At 51.9% G+C, this 16237-nt stretch overlaps 1 protein-coding gene across 5 annotated transcripts in view; it reads left to right on the top strand.

Moving 5' to 3' along the window:
* The first annotated feature begins 320 nt into the window (after nucleotides 1-320).
* The window catches only part of TRABD2A (TraB domain containing 2A), a 95030-nt gene continuing 79113 nt past the window's right edge, over nucleotides 321-16237 (top strand). For all 5 annotated transcript variants that reach the window (XM_067553412.1, XM_067553413.1, XM_067553415.1 and 2 more), the window contains exons 1-2: nucleotides 321-664; nucleotides 11604-12164. In XM_067553412.1, coding sequence (XP_067409513.1) covers nucleotides 539-664; nucleotides 11604-12164 — 687 coding nt within the window. In that variant the 5' untranslated portion in view covers nucleotides 321-538. The remainder of the gene's footprint in view (nucleotides 665-11603; nucleotides 12165-16237) is intronic.

Here is a 16237-nt window from a genome sequence, read left to right on the forward strand (position 1 = left end):
CTCTGCTGGCAGCGCTGGTCTCAGTCCCACACCCCCGCCCCGCCCCGCCCGACGGACTGGCGGAAAGGGCCGCGCTGCGCGGGTCGCAGACGGGCTGAGCCGGGTCCCGGCTGTAGAAGCCCTTCACTCGCCCGGCCGCCCGCTGCTCGCTCCGCGCCGGCCCCGGCCCCGGCCCCGGCCGCAGACCCAGCCCGGGGCGCGGCGGGGGAGGGACTCGCGGGGTCCCGGCAGCTGGGGCCGGGCGGGGCCGGGGCGGGGCCGGGCGAAGTTTAGGGTCAGGCTCCGCCGGCGCGTGGCCAATCGCGCCTCCTCGCTGCGGCCGGCAGAAGAGCCTGGCTCGGCCGGTCCCCGCTCCGCACCGAGCCCGTCCCGCTCCGCTCCGCTCCGCTCCGTCCCCCGGCATGGCGCGCCGGGCCGGGGCCGCGGGCAGGGCCGGGGGGCAGCGGGCGGGCGGCGGCGGCTGGGCGGCGGGGTGACTCGCGCCGTCTCTCGCCCAGCCCTGGCCGGGGCTGCGGGTCCCGCCGGGCTCGGAGCCGCGATGGTGCCGCTGGCCGGGGCGTGCCTGGTGCAGGGCTGCCTCCTGCTGCTGGCCGGGGCCGGGGCCGGGGCCGCCCAGAGCCGGGACCGGGAGCGGGACCCCGCCGGCTGCGAGCTGCGCAGGAAGGTGAGGCGGGGCCGGGGCGGGGGGTCCGCGGGGAGCCGGGCGGGAGGCTGCCGGGTGCCGCCCCTCCCTCTGCCCGCCGGGCACAGCGCCCCGCTGCGAACCCGGATCCCCGCCGCCCTGCGGCGTCTGCAAAGCAACTTCCCCCCGGCCCGGCCCGGCCCGGCCCGGCCGGCGGGAGCAGCGTCCGGGAGAAGCGTCCGGGGGCCGGGCGGGGCGGGGGGTGCGGAGCGGTGCGGGGCTGAGCGCGGGGCGAACCCGCTGCCGCTCGGCGCGCAGGCTGCTGCCGCCTCGGCCGGGTCACTTCTGCGGCGCTGATCGCTCGGCTCGGCCCGTGCACGCTGCCCGGGGAGCCGGCGGGCCCGGGGCAGGCGGGCGGTGTCACTCCGAGCCAGGTCTGAACGGCTGGCGCCTGGCCGCTCTGCTCCGCCGGGAGCCGCACCCAACCGAGCGACACACGCTGCTCCGGCGCCGTTTGCTGGCGGGGCCTTCGGGGCTGAACTGCCCGGCGCGATCCAGGTTCCCATCGGTTCTCGGACGGGAGGGAAAGGTGCAGAAGAGGGGGTGGTTGTTCCTGTGCTCCCCTGTCCGTCCGTCCCCATCGCTCGGGCCCGGCATGCCGAGGGACCGCAGGCTGCCCTCAGCCCAACTCCTGCTGTGCGGGCTGCCCGGCCTGTGTCGCTCAAACCACTTTCTCACAAGGAGCCCGCGGCAGGTTTTTCTTGGCGCTCGGAGCAGCTCTGGCCGAGCCGCCCCCGGTGCCGAGGAGGGCGGATCCCAGCGCAGAAGGTGACAGGCCCCTGCCAGCCCTGTGCAGGCCGAGCGATGGCAATTGGCAGAGCGCCCTTTTCGGTTTAAGGGAGGATGGCCTCAGCCTGTGGGCCTGTGTTCTGCTGCCGCCCTGCTCTGACGGGTGCAGGGGACAGGGGCAGGACAGCCTGGCACTGCCGTAGTGTGCGGCGTGTTCACGGAGCTGCACAGACATCCACTGACCCACCCACACCATGCCCCGCGGGGCAGGCAGCTGTGGCATGTTGTGCCCATCCTACGGATGGAGAGACTGAGAGACTACAGTCACTTGCTCAAAGCCACCGAGCGGCCCAAACTTCTGCCAGGGTGTGCGCCCCCTGCGTGCAGTGCCTGATGTGTGTGCAAATCGGGGACGTGCCCCTAGGAATGGGCGTGCACAAATCCCCAACTTCAAACCCACAGCACTGTCCGCACACCCAAGTCAGGCACAGAAAAGGGTGAGTGCAGGTTTCCAAGGGCGGACAGCGATCTCCTGGAGAGATGGGGCTGACCTGTCCCAGGCTGCGCCTGAGCCCGGGGAAGTCGACGGGGAGTTGTTAGCTGAGCTACGCTGGTCCCAGGATGTTAGCGAGACAAGGGAATATCTTTGATTGGACCAACTTCTGTTGGTGAGGGAGACCTGCTGCCAAGCTCCCCAGAGCTGCTCTTCACCTCTGGAGTTTAGTGTCCTACAGGGTGAGAACGGGGCTCCAGGGCAGCTTAGCTCCAAGCCAGGGCGTAGGTTGGGGGAGGGGGATGTTGCTGCCCCAAACTGCAAGTCTTGGGCAGGTGTGGAATTCCCCCTCCCTCCTCCCGGCATGGCCTGACTGGGGTTGCCCACCCCCAATGCAGAGCTCAAACTGCGCCCGTGCTGCAAGCCACACCTGAGCCTGAATCTACTGTCACAGTTTGCTTTGCCGGTAGAAAAGAACGTCTCAGAGTCGTGGCTTTCACCGAGTCTCGGCAGTTCTGCCACAGCAGTCCATGACTTTGACGTGCTGTTTGCCGGAATTGCTACCTGGTTGTGTTTCTGTGACTCTTTATTTGGATAGATTTCTGGCCTGTCGCTCAACCCCCAACCTGGACACCCAGGCTCAGTCCCAAGGAGAACAATTCCTCTTAATGAGCTAGCGGCGTAAACGTAAATGTCTCTTGTTACGGACCTGGTTTTCAGGCCATCGCTCCATGGTTGAATTTGACAGTCTGAATGGGATCCTTCGCTGTGGTGTTCGCTGACCCAGGCTGAGCATGGTTACGAAGCAAGTGTAAATGAGGACAAAACATGCTAAACACAAGTTAAGACCAAGATTTTCAGAAGCAACTAGTGATTTTTGGGAGCCTCAGTTTTTGGGTGCCCAACTTGAAACACTTCAAAGGGGCCAGATTTTCAGGAAGTTCTGGGTACCCCCCTTCCGGAAACCAGATGCTTATCAGGTGCCTCAAGTTAAGCATCCAAAAATCGAGGCACCCAAAATCACTTGTCGCTTTCGGAAACCTTCGTCAGTCTTTCTCTAGTTAGTTAGGTGCTGCAGTGTGTCAGAATCAGCTCCTGGCTCAGAGGCACCTGGCCTGTTCTCATGGACCGGAGGAGACACTCAGCGTGGCTTGCCCCTGTCTACTTGCACTCCTTGTGTTTAGCTCTGGGCTAGCTAACGGGATTTCAGCCAGCCATGATCAGACCTAGCAAGTTTCATGGTGCAGAGCAGACCTTAAAGGCGCTAGGCTCCATCAGAGTGCAGGGAGGTGACCAATCCACAATTGGCTCATCTTTGCACACAGCACACCCTTGGTTTCACACTGATGTAGGGATCCTGTGGGAGGGTTTAGCAGCTGACTGGGGGGAGGAGAGGGGTCAGTTTGGAGACCCTTGTCATCAGGGAGCCACGTGAAGGTTTGGCAGCTGGGACAACCAGGGATACCTTTTTATTGCGCTATCCACTTGTGACCTTCTCTCCCACAACCAGCTTCCCACTTCCCTGCAGAAACAACTGCCTGCAGCCCCCTTTCTCATCCTGGCTCCTGCAGCCTCCTACTGAACTGTCCCTACACCAGGCAGCAGTGGAGTCTGGGACTTGCCCACTTGGATTCAGTCAGGAATCGGGGCTTTGGAGCACCATAGACTCAACTGTGTATCACGCTTAGTTCATCAGAGGTGCCTGAGTGGGCCTAGCACAGATGGCCTTCAACTCCAGCCAGCCACTCTATTACTGGAGCCAGAACGTGAACCAGATTTCAGTGTAATCAGTGGCGGCACCCTCATAAAAATGGGCCATGTCTGGAGACCAGGTGCCAGACCAGGCTCATCTCCCTTCAGAGTGTGGGGCAGAGAAGCCATGGGCTTGTGTGAATTTGTAGCAAGACTTTAAAGAACAAAAAAGTTTTGGGGCATCTGTAAATTTTTGGCAGAAAAAAATAGTATTTCTGGAAAATTGCAAACTTCCCGTTGAAAACACCAACATGTTTTCCTCAGCAGTGGTTGCAACCAGACTTTTACCCTTTGTCAGGAAAACCTGAGGTGAAATGTGTTAATGATGAATCATTATCTCCTGATTACTATGCCATTAAAATGTGAGACTGCCTGGAGTTTTCCATATTGGCAGTCTGCTTCCTCAGGTCGTTAGGAGAGTGGGAGAAATGACACTATTTAATGATAGATTTTATTTTCAGGTTGTATAAATAGGAGTAGCCCTTACTTTCAAGGGGGTGTTGGGTATAAGGGAAACAAACTCTTGAAATGCTACATGAACACTTCTAACTCATCTCTTTTTAAACAACAGTCACCATTCTGCATGCAGTGGATAAAGCTCTTTTAAATACCAGTTCCTCAAATTAAGGGATGTGCTTTTTCTTCCCTCCCTAAATTGCTTTTACACCTTTCCTCCTCCTCTGTGATCTCAGACCTTCCGTCCTGATGCAAGTGTGTGTATTCAGTGTCTTGAAAGAGAAAAGTTGCTATTTTAAGGCACTGGCAAACAATAATTCTTCAGAGAGCATTCTTGTCAAAGCTCCATATTATGGCTAAAGCTGCAGCCAATAATTCTCCCCAAATCCTGAATTTTTGGCACAGTAGAAAACATTCTATGTTTCCCTGCAGGGAAAAAAGCTTTTAAAAGAATTAATTTGCAAGGGAGTCTTTTGTGAACATTTAGGATTTTCCCCATTCATGAACTAACTCTTTTGATCTGGTAGTGTATTTTGCTAAATGTTGATGCATATTTATGTGTTTAATGCCAGCACCCAGGGATTAGCAGTTGTAACTGTTTACTAGTGTATGGAGTATTGTTCATGATAAACGGGCCAATTAATCTAAATGGCTAACTTTTCCTCATTATATTTGCTTCAACAGAGCATACACAGTTTGTCCTTTGACGTTATCTCACCCGTCTGCTGTAAATTCTGGCTTTTAGTTTGAAAACTGAGTTTTATTTTTCATCTCTGGTGAAAAAGGTACTGAATTTGGATTCTTTTAAAGGTTGTATGCAGTGCACTACTTATCCCCAGGCAAACTCCATTAAACTAGATTTAGGGTATTAAGTATGTGTCAGTAATTTAAAGGGGAAAAATGAAGAGAATGTTACTAATAATGTATTTACCATTTGCATATAGGTGCATGGGGGCATTTCATGCACTGTATAAAAACATAGGCCCCGATCTCCAAAAGAAGTTAGGTGCCTAAATAGCTTTGAGGCTCAGGGCCACAGTCCCTGCTTTGAATAAGCTAAGTAGAAGGTGACAAGATGGGACCCCAAAACAGATAAGCAGACAAAGGGGATAGATTAGAAGAAGTGCAAAAAGCACATGCAGAGTAAGATTTCAGGGCTGCTTGAAGGATGTATTCCTAGTTTTGTATTACTTTAAACAAAAAGAGAGGGAAAGAATATGGTAGTAAATTCAAAGAGGCAGGGTGGACTGAGATGCAGGTGATCTGGGTTCTATTTCTGGCTGTGAATTATTACAGAAATAGCTAGAGTTCCCAAATGAGACTGGAGCCACTGTGTGTTCCCCGAGTAAGAGACATTCCCTACCCTGAAGAATTGACAGTCTAAATACACGAGACAGACACAGGGTGGGAAGGTGATGTGACTTGCCAAAGGTCACACAGCACGTCAGAACCCAACTGTGACTAGAATCCAGGACTCGTGATTCCCAGTCCAGCTCTGTACCCACTGCACCACATTGCATGAAGAGTCCTTTCCTCCTTGATTGTCTAGATTCCTGCTCATTTGTCACTAGCTTTCTAGTTACCAGGGCCCCGTGCTATCCCACTGGAGATCTTTGTTTCTTCACCTTGCTTAGTCGTATTACTTATTTTCTGTCTCTTTGAAGTGTTTTACTGCAGCCAATACAAGGCTTCAACGGTTTTGAAATAACTGTTGGGGAGGAAAATTACAGTATCCCTGATGGATGTGTTACAATACAACACTTGGCGCGGCTGTCATATAAAGCTTCCTGTTTGGCAGGTTTTATCTCTAATCTGCTAACAGATCTGTGTCAGCTTATGAAACCATATATGTCAACTGGCAACTGAAGTAGCAGGTGTATATTTGAGGGCTGTTACGGTCCCGTGAGTGCTGCTTGTGTCCTCCTGGTAAAGCAAGCCGTCACTTGCAACAAAACCTTTTGCTGTTGGTTTAAAATAACGCGAATCTCAGGGTTGGTTTCTATTTCATGATTTCTTAAAAGCAAATCCATGAAAAAGCTGATGGAAATACCCCTTAGCAAGAGCATCTGGCACCTCTGCTCCGTTAAAACCAATAAAAGGGAGTCAAGGTGCACACAAAACGGTCAAAGTCTCTACTGGACGCTGGATTGCAGACCAGGAGACCTGGATGCTGTTCCTAGATGTGCTAGTGACTCTGACTTGGTCTTAGGCGAGTCACTTTGCCTCTCCATTTCCCTCAAACTCTTTTAAGCTCTTCAAGGCAGAAACCATCTCCTCCTGTGTGTTTGTACAGTGCCTCTCACAATGGAACTGTGATCTCTGGCTATCGTATTTGTCTGGCCCTCATCACTGTAGTATCCGAGCACCTCACAATCTTTAAAGTAGTATCCACAACAACCTTGTGAGGCCGGGAGATGCTGTTATCCCCATTTTATTGATGGAAGCTGAGGCCCATGGGGATTAAGAGACTTGTACAGGGGCATGCAGGCAGCCTGTAGCAGAGCAGGGAATTTAACCTAAGTCTCCCAAGTCCTAAGAGAGCGTCCTGAACACAGGCCCATCCTTCCTCTCCTCCTCCTGGTATCTAGGCGCTGTCCTAATACAAATGATCAAGTGACTGGTGCCTAAAATTGCGGGTGGTGTGAGCCCTCTCTGAATCCTGAGAGTCTGGTTTTCCTCTTACGCTGGTGTAAATCAGGACTCAGCCATTGAAATTCGTAGCGTTACACGGCCCCTTTGCATTCCTCTGGCAGTGTAAAAGGGCCTTCACATATAGAGTGTGCGGCCCACTGTCCGGCCCCTTTCTACTGTTGGACCAGTGTAAAATGGCCTCGGTGTAAAGGGAAATCGGACCCAGTGACTTTGTGCTAAATGTTCTCCTTGAAATGAGGTGAGAGCGCGTGGCTGCCAGTTGTTACACAGCGCCACGAGGGTGAGCAGGCTTCACCACCCTTCCTGTGTTATCTCCCAGCCACTTCGCTCTGGGCTGAGCTGCTCCCAGTTTACGGGGCAGGGGAAAGCGGCTGCCTTGCTTTTATCTCTAAGCTACGTGAGAAAACACCCAACTATAGAAGAGGTGCACAGGGGCAAGTTGGGATCAGCACGTGGTGACACTCCCCGGATGGGGTTTTCAAAGGCGCTCGGCCTGGCTGTGGTCTCACCAGAGTCCAGCCAGTAGAACTAGGCCAGTGCAAAAGCTTTGAAAGTCTCACCCGCAATTGGCATCTGAGTTACTTCGGTGGCTTTCTGTCCCTGAGTCTCTGAGCACCTCACATGCTGTGATGTATTTATTCCCCCAACATCCTGGCAAGGCAGGGCAGGCTGAGATCCCCACTGTACAGATGGGGAGCTGAGGTGCATGGGGACTAAGTGACCTGCCCAAGGTCACACAGGAAGCCTGTGGCAGAGCAGGGAACTGAGCTCAGGTCTCCCCATCCTAGGCTAGTGCTTTAACCACTAGTTCCTCCTTCCTCTCCATGCATCTCATTCTCTGTGTGCTGAGCAGAGCGCTGACACAGCGAAGGAACTGGCCTTACTTTGAAAACATACTAGATCCCCTCTAGCCTGAGGCCTATAACAAAGCTATGGATTTGGGAGGAAGAGATGGAGGAAGAAACATGAGGGAGCTCCAGAGGCAGCCCCTTTGGTTAACTGCCCATCCTCCCCTGAGCACGTTTGCTGGGGAAATGGGCATAACAGCACCTGCTTTCCTGGGAGAGTGGGGATGGAAAATGCTCTGAACACCTGCCCTGTCTTCTGGCTGGAGATCTGACTTCATCCAACAATGTCTACAGCTCTGCCTTGGCCAACAGCACTGCTTGTGTTCAAGCACCGGGCTCCCGTCAGAGCGGACTCTGCGGTGCAGCACAGCGGGTGAGCTTTCCCGTCAGAGCTGCTGCCTTCCAAAGAGACGGTAAATTGAGGCCCATTCTGCCATCTGATGCCTCTTGGTGTGGGAATGAAAGATCTCGTAACGGTTTTCAGAGAGAAGTGAGGAGGCCCCAGGTGCCCTCATTAGTAATAATTGTTGCTGCTGTTAGTGCACAGAAATGTCTGTAATAATATCCAAGTGCTCTTTATGCACAGAGATCTCATGTAAGGCTGGGTGAGAGCCGTTGCTGAGTGCATAACTGGGCTGGCTTCTCCAGCACCGTACACGGTCCTTGCAGATCTCACGCTCTTTGGTAGGTCCTGTTGTTCACTCTGTCTGTATAGATCCTAGCACTGTAGGGCCCTGATCCAGTTGGTCTGTAGATGTACTGCAATAATAATGTACTTTCAATATCTAACTGATTGCTTTATAAAGCGGCCACTGGGTTTCTCAGAGTGAGTAAGTATTATGGCAATTATTGTGCCAGTGGGTTTGTTTATGGTCCTGGCTGAACCTCACCGACACCCTTTGTGTTCCAGCCAGACACAGGTCTGTTCTCTTCATGTCGGCTTTCGCCTTCCAGCAGCTTTTGTTTGGTAAATCAGTTGCGCCAATGACATTTTAAGCTAGCCAGGGGCATCTCTTTCCCTACGATTCCTTTTAGCCTGGGCTCGTCACGTGCCCTGCCTGTCACATACAAGATCAGACCTGTTTAAAGGAAAGGATGCCCTTTCAACCCCCTTCACGCCTGTGGCTGCTTTCCTGTCTTTTTGTTGGCTTGCAGCTAGTAAGTGACACCACTTGCCACTCCTCCTCTCTGGCTTCCATTTATCTCCATTTGTTTTCTTGCCACATTAACGTCTCCCTATTAACTAATACATGGTTTAATCACCTCTAAAATTAAAAGGCTGGGGAATGAAAGGATCTTACACTTTCTAAAGGGACGTCATCACTTTGAAAATCACACTGATTTTAATGAGAGTGGCTGGGTGTTCTGCACTTTTGAAGATCAGGCCATTTATTTAATGCCTAAATGTAGGCACCCATTTAAAAAAAATAATCTTGGCCTTGAAATTGAGGCCAGCGCTGAATGCCGGCTAAAGTCAGGGCAAGTGCAGAAGTGTTTTGATCAATTGGGCTTTGCTTCATGTCTCTTTTATTAGTTATTACTTTACATATTTCTGTCCCTTCCCTTTGTCAAACCTCTCCCACCTCTGTTAAAGCTCTCTCTCCAGCCTTCCCCCTCTACTTTCTCTGCTTGCTTTTTCCTCTTTCATGCTCCTCTCCTCTTTCTTTTCTGTATTCACTTCTTCATGTTCTTTTCATGTCCCTGTCATGTCCTCCTCCTTCCCCGTCTAGCATCTCATGGTCTGTTATGTTTTCCTAGCCTCTTCCTTCAGGCCAGCAGGACCCCTTTGCTCTTGTTTAGCTTCCTGCAGGATGAGGGAGTAGAGGACCGAGAACTCCATTAGAGGAATTCCAACATGCTAGAAAATGCTTTTTCAGCAACAGAGCGCGGTTTTTGTGGAATGTGTGTCAGTAACATATTCCAATTGTGCCTTGTCTAACGCAGCTAGGGCATGGCACGATCTTACTGAGATGTGCTAGCCACAAAGCAACTGTGCGATGTGTCTTTCAGTTCTTCAGCATGTGTGTCATTTTCCCTCAGAACACTGCAATCCTTCCTTGATTTGGAGACCTGCAGCCTTGGTGACAGTAAAGTGGACTTGCTGGAGTTTTCAGCTGTGGAGTGCTGTGATCTGTGGCTGTGTTTGATGTAGAACGCTCTCAGAAAACATTGTCTGGGATGATCCACTGTGGAATTAGCTTTCAGATTAACCCTTCTGGCCCTCGGTTTCCACTAGTAACGTATAGGCAATGTGTTTCCAATAAACTCTCTAAAGGAGCCTGTTCTGCATTTACCAGTCAGAGCAGGCATCAAAGCTCAACATACTCTCACACTTCAATCTAGCCCCAGCTCTGGGGCTATCTTTTGGCTGAAAACTGACCATATGTTTGAGCTGAGTGTGTCTGGATGCCCCTCCTGGAGCCAGACATTCGATAGCCAGATCTTCCGGCAGTGCAGGGATGGGGCGGAGATGCCAGATGTTTTGTGCTTCCTTGCTTGTGCACAGACAGTCAGGAGCTCTGCCTGCAGATTGCCTCTTAGGGCAGCACTGAACCCATTGCAGACTCTGATGGTAGATTACACAGTTCATCCGCTGGTGTGAAGTGGCCCAGCTCCATTGACTGAAGTCACTGAAGATCTGGCCCTGTGTATATTAACTGTCCTGCCATGGGCCATTCAAAGGCCTGATGCAACATTGCCCTCTAGAATTCTTTGAGCTGTTATGATCAGTTCTAAGGGAACTCTTTAAATCATTCTCTATTAAAACAAACACCGCGAAGTCTGAGAACCAGACACTGAAATTTAATCCGCCACAGAGCAGGGTTGTTTTTGGAACTAGCTGTACGGTTTGTTGCAACTAAGGTAGCTACGCTGTATGTTCCTTACCCAGCATGTCCGTGTGCCGGTTATTTGTCATGTTACTTGTTTACTCGGAATCTCTCCAAGGATGTGAAGTTTTTCAGGGGCAGTCCTTCTCCAAACATATTTGCATCACTAAGAGCTGTGTCAAGGCAGTTTCCTTGATGAAAGTTTTCTGTCTCCATGCATGTGTTTCCATTTTCCTGTAGGGCCCGAGAAACAATCCATGGATGCTAAAACATGGGCTTGGACTGGTGGAGAGATGGAAGGGTGGAGGTGATGGTGGGATAGTGGCAGCAAATCTATTTCACCAAAACAATAGCAGCATTTGACACACTCCATGGCTGGGGTGCAAATGCCTTCAAGGGAGGCTGTCTAAGTCACACTCCGCTCCTTCACGGGTATCTTCGCGTAGAGATGTCATCAAGGGCAGGGCTGAAGTCTCTTTCACTTGGGTTTTTCTGTGAGATGGAAAGGCCAGAACCTCTGTGTTTTTATTATTAAAAAATAATGAAAATGGGGTTTTAGTGTTAAAAAAACACAACAAAAAACCCAAGTAAGACAGAGGGCATTTTACTACCAAAGGAGTCTCACAAGCTGAAAAAACAACCACACTCCCGAAAGCTTAGCAGGGCCCCCTTTGATGATCACCGTGCCTAGCTCTGATTAGCAGTAGGTCTCAAAGCACTTTGCGAAGGAGCTCAGTTTCATTATCCCCATTTAACAGACAGGGAAACTGAGGCATGGAGCGGTGAAGTGACCCCCCCCACACCCAGCTGGCCAGTGGCAGAGCCAGGAATAGAACCCAAGTACCCGCCCAGTGCCCTATCCACTTGGTAGCACTGCCTTCCTTTAAAAAGAAGGGCTGTTCCTGCGGGCACAGAGAGTAACTCCACCAGCCAGCTATGGCGTGGGGTCCTCCCTTGTATCTGGGGTGCCGACTTGCCTGCCTCAAGGAGACCCTGTGAAAACAGTGTAACTATGGACAGCTGGGTTTCCCAGCAGACTCCTGCTCATACATCACTTGCCATGGGTATTTCTCTCCTCTCCCCTCTGTGTGGTTTGCTCCCCCTGCCTCGCCCCTCCAGCCTGGTGCCATTTGTTTACTCTGCTGTGTTTCTCTCCTCTTCAGCAGAGGGAGCTGAACTCCTTCCTGTGGACTATAAAAAGAGACCCTCCATCTTACTTTTTTGGCACCATCCATGTCCCGTATACCCGGGTCTGGGATTTCATCCCGGAGAACTCCAAGAAGGCCTTCCAGCACAGCCACATCATTTACTTTGAGCTGGACCTCACGGACCCCTACACCATCTCCGCTCTCACCAGCTGCCAGCTGCTGCCGCAGGGCGAGAACCTCCAGGACGTGCTGCCCCGAGACATCTACCGCCGGCTCAAGCGCCACCTGGAGTACGTCAAGCTCATGATGCCTTCTTGGATGACGCCGGACCAGCGGGGCAAAGGGCTGTACGCTGACTACCTCTTCAACGCCATCGCTGGGAACTGGGAGCGGAAGAGACCCGTGTGGGTGATGCTGATGGTGAACTCTCTGACCGAGGTGGACGTTAAGTCGCGCGGCGTGCCTGTCCTGGATCTCTACCTGGCCCAGGAAGCCGAGCGCCTGAGGAAGCAGACTGGGGCTGTAGAGAAAGTGGAGGAGCAGTGCCATCCGCTGAATGGGCTGAATTTTTCCCAGGTAAGAGGAAAACGGGTTTGACGTGGCGTGACCAAGTCTGAGTAACAGTGAGTCTGTCTAACAAGAACCGATGTTTGAATTCAGGGACTCTGACCTGGAGAACCTCTGAATGCAGATCTGGGGGGATGCACCCTCGATGGGGGCCATTGTAAAGGGGAGGGAGTGGGCATTAAGGAGTGCACTTACTGTGATACGCCTTGCCTTCTCTCCACGAGGTTCATGTGCAGGACACACCCTGTCCCTTCCCTGTACATTTCAGGGAGCCTAGTACCGATGTGGGTGACCCTCAGTCCTGTCCCTGCTTGGAGCATGGAGGGGAGGGCTCCTGGCAACTCTTCCCCCCTCCCCCCTTTTCCCTGTCCAGGGCTTGGCACAGTCAGGCTCCAAATCTCCTGATGCATATACCCCATAGACACCCACTATTGACCCCTTCCGGGCTGAGAATTAATTGGCCGGGTAGTTTAACTTCTAAGTAATTTTTAATTCCCGAAAGGACTTTGCCTCTGGCCCCGGAGATGGGGACTTTTGTCAGTCTGATTGCATCCTTTGCCTTTCCTGCATGCACTGTGCCGATCAAGATGACCTGCGGTGGGGAAAAATCAGTTTGTGCCCTTGCTTTGCTTCTTTATGGTGAATAAAGAAGGCTAAAAAGTTTGGGAGTGAAATGTTGGCCCTAGTGAAGTGAATGAGAGTTCTGCCATCAACTTCAGTGGGGCCAGGATTTCACCATGAGTATATTTACCCTCCAAAGACAGTATGTTTTTGCTTGTTTTTTGTTTGTTCCTTTTAGTCTCAAATATCAAAAACACGAAGTCTTTCCTGTTTTGTGGGAGGTTTTTTTAGAGGGTTTAGACATGTCGATTGGAAACTCGCTCAGAACAGAGGTGCCAAGTCTCCTGATTGTATCATGCTCTCAAGATTTCTTAAAGCCCCAGCTGCTAGAATCAAGTGATTACATGAGAACCTGTTTTCATTAGAAAAATTCAAGTATATTTCTAGCCTCGCGGCTGCAGAGAAAAGCTTGAAAATGTGACCTGAATGAGCCCTAGAGACTTAGACACCAGAAGGCAAGGGAAAAGAAGCCCAAATGTATTATTATTATTTTAAATCTCATGTTTTTTAAGCCAGTCTCTTGATAGATATATATATATATATATATATATATATTTTTTTTTTTTGGAGGGGTCTGATTTTTGGATCCTTGGGTTTAGCGATACTGTAAATCTTTAATACAAGAGCTTTGTTCTGCCTGTTTGTTCAGGGAGCTATGTTAATTATGTGTTAATTACAAATCTTGGTTTTAACAGGCTGACTAGAAATCACTCCTCCTCTCATTTGACTACTAGTGGTAGATATGCCTAATGGCCTGTGATGTAGTTCTGAGAATTCTTTCCTGGGTGTCTGGCTGGTGAGTTTTGCCCACATGCTCAGGGTTTAGCTGATCGCCATATTTGGGGTGGGGAAGGAATTTTCCCCCAGGGCAGATTGGCGGAGGCCCTGGGGGTTTTTCACCTTCCTCTGCAGCATGGGGCACAGGTCATTTGCTGGTGGATTCTCTGTACCTTGAAGTCTTTAAACCATGATTTGAGGCCTTCAGAAATGCAGTCCTAGGTTAGGGTCTATTACAGGAGTGGGTGGGCGAGGTTCTGTGACCTGTATTGTGCAGGAGGTCAGACTAGATCATAGTTTCTCAACCTGTGGTACGTGTACCCCTGGGGGTATGTGAGACACAGGCAGGAGGTACCCAGGAAAAAATAGAGTGAAGGGGAGGCAGGCGGCAGCTGTTGACTTCTGGGGAATGCAGGCAGCAGCAGCCCGCTTCCCACCCGGTTCCAGCTCCCAGCTGGGAGGGGGGCGGCAGCTGCCACAGTCCCGGGAAGCCAAGCTGCAGCCGCCCGCTTCCCACCCTGTCCCAGCTCCCAGCTGGGAGGCAGGCAGCAGCCCCCAGCTTCTGGGGAAGGCAGGTGACAGCTCCCAGCTGAGAGGCAGGCAGTGGCCTCCAGCTCTTGGGGGAGGCGGGCGGCAGCTGCACACTTCCTGCCAGGTCCCAGCTCCCAGGTGGGAGCCGCTGGCAGCCTCCTGCATCTTGTGAGCTGGGTTTGCAGCTGGGTGACAGCCACCTGTGCCCCGGCTTGAGACGGGCAGCAACCGCCTGCCCACATCCCTGGGTCCAGCCGGCGTGGAAGCCTCCTCTGCCCCAGCTCGGATTGGGGGGGCAGTCGCCCACCTCCCGGGCTGGCAGCCAGGCAGCAGCCGCCTGCAGCTTGCCCAGGTGGCAGCTCCTCTCCCTGGATCAAAGCCCAGTGCCCAGAAAACGTGTCAATGTCACTGCTGTAGCTGAGCAGTGACATTGCCAACTCTGACAGCCCCAGATTTCACCAGGTACCCTCTTTGTCCTGTCTGTCTCTCTCTCCCTCTCTCTCACCCCTTCCTCCTCTCAAATCTATGGCAAAAAATCTGGCGCGGCGTTTTATATTCCCCAGCATCAGCATGCCGCTCAAAGCCTCTTCGCTTCGGCCAACATCACCTCTAGCCCAGGTACACACTTGAGCTGTGCACCCCGGTGTAAAGGTGGTAACCCTCCCACACTAGATCTGACATCTGTCCTATCACGGCCTTGTATACTCAGCCCTTCCTCCAACACAGGGCTCACGTTAGTCTGTAAATATAAAATCCCCTGGAAAATGGAGTGTTGGGTCCTTATTCCAATTTTCAGAGGTTAGAGGGTACTTGCTGCTTAAAAGGTTGAGAAACACTGGACTCGATGACCATATTGGTTCCTGCTAATGAATTACACGTTCCTAGTAGCTGGGTCCTCTGCTCTTCAGATTCACAGAAGTTGCAGATGAACTTCCCTTAGGTACTGGCTTGATATTGGAATGGAATGTCTGGAGTTCTTCTCTTTTGAGACCTCTATCTTTGACATTGCACCACCGTCATTGGCTGCAAAGAGAGAACCTTGGGCAGGTATTCTCTGGCATCTTCCGGGGTGCAAAGAAATCACTTCCCATTCACTCTCCGAGAGGTTTTGCTCTTTGGCTGGGGCTGTTCTTCTAACTTCCTCCTGGTTGTTGTTTATATGGCTCTGTCCTACTGCACTGGCCAAAGGTTTCTGATCTTTACTAACTTGGGCTGCCTTCCCTGCTTTGACATGATCCCTGTTCAGCGTGAACACACTCTGTATGATGCTTTTAACCATGCTGCATTTTTCTATGGCTTTTTAAATTCCCTTTGCTTGTCCTCAGCTCTGTGTAAGGTCTGTGAGTGTGGAAAGGCTGGGACTGTCTCCACCCTTGGTCTGTCTCTTTGTTTTGTTTTCCTGCCTTCACCTTTCATACTCTTTCAAACCTCATTTGTTAAAAGTTCCCCCTTCGTGGTGCTTCGTGTCTCTCTTAGTGCAATCCCCTATAAGGGTGCAAACGGCATCATTGCAGAATCAGGGCCTGCATGCGGTTGAGACGTGACTCTAGTTAGTGGTGCGCAGGCTGAACTTGAAGTTCATAGCTGGTCCCACGGACTCGAATGGCATGACTTGCCCTCACGGGGATGTAAATACCTGTGTAAATGTTTGCTGGACTGAGAGCCCAACCTGCTCCCGTTGAAATCATGGAGAGATTTGCCATTGGCTCCAGCTGTAGCAGCATCACGCCCATTGTCCTGACCCTCAAAACCGACTGTATCACGCCAGGAGTTTAAAACTGAAGGCACGATATGCCTGCTGAGGGGGGCTGAACTCCAAGCCATGTCACTGGGAACTGGGAGTGCTTCCCTTCTCTCAGGGGCAGACCCTTAGGGAAGGAGAGCCTGACTTCTGCCCTGCAGGCTGAGCAATCATCCTTGGTTTGAGAGATTTTCTCCAAACCGTGTCCCTGTGGCCAGAACTTTCCAAAGAGCCCAGCTCCCACCTCGGCCCCACGAGGAGTGGTCAGAAGCACTCGGCATGTTTGATGCTTTGATTTCCTTTGGAAATCTGGCCATAGAAATCCCAATGCCAGCAGCTGGGGGCTGCAGCACACTTGACAGCCTGGCCTTTTGTAACTTTCAACCAGTTTACTGTACATTTGGTTAATGAA

Source organism: Emydura macquarii, unplaced genomic scaffold (assembly GCF_026122565.2).
Source record: "Emydura macquarii macquarii isolate MOO-44397 ecotype Brisbane River unplaced genomic scaffold, CSIRO-AGI_Emac_v2 contig_1451, whole genome shotgun sequence".
Taxonomy (NCBI): Eukaryota; Metazoa; Chordata; order Testudines; family Chelidae; genus Emydura; species Emydura macquarii.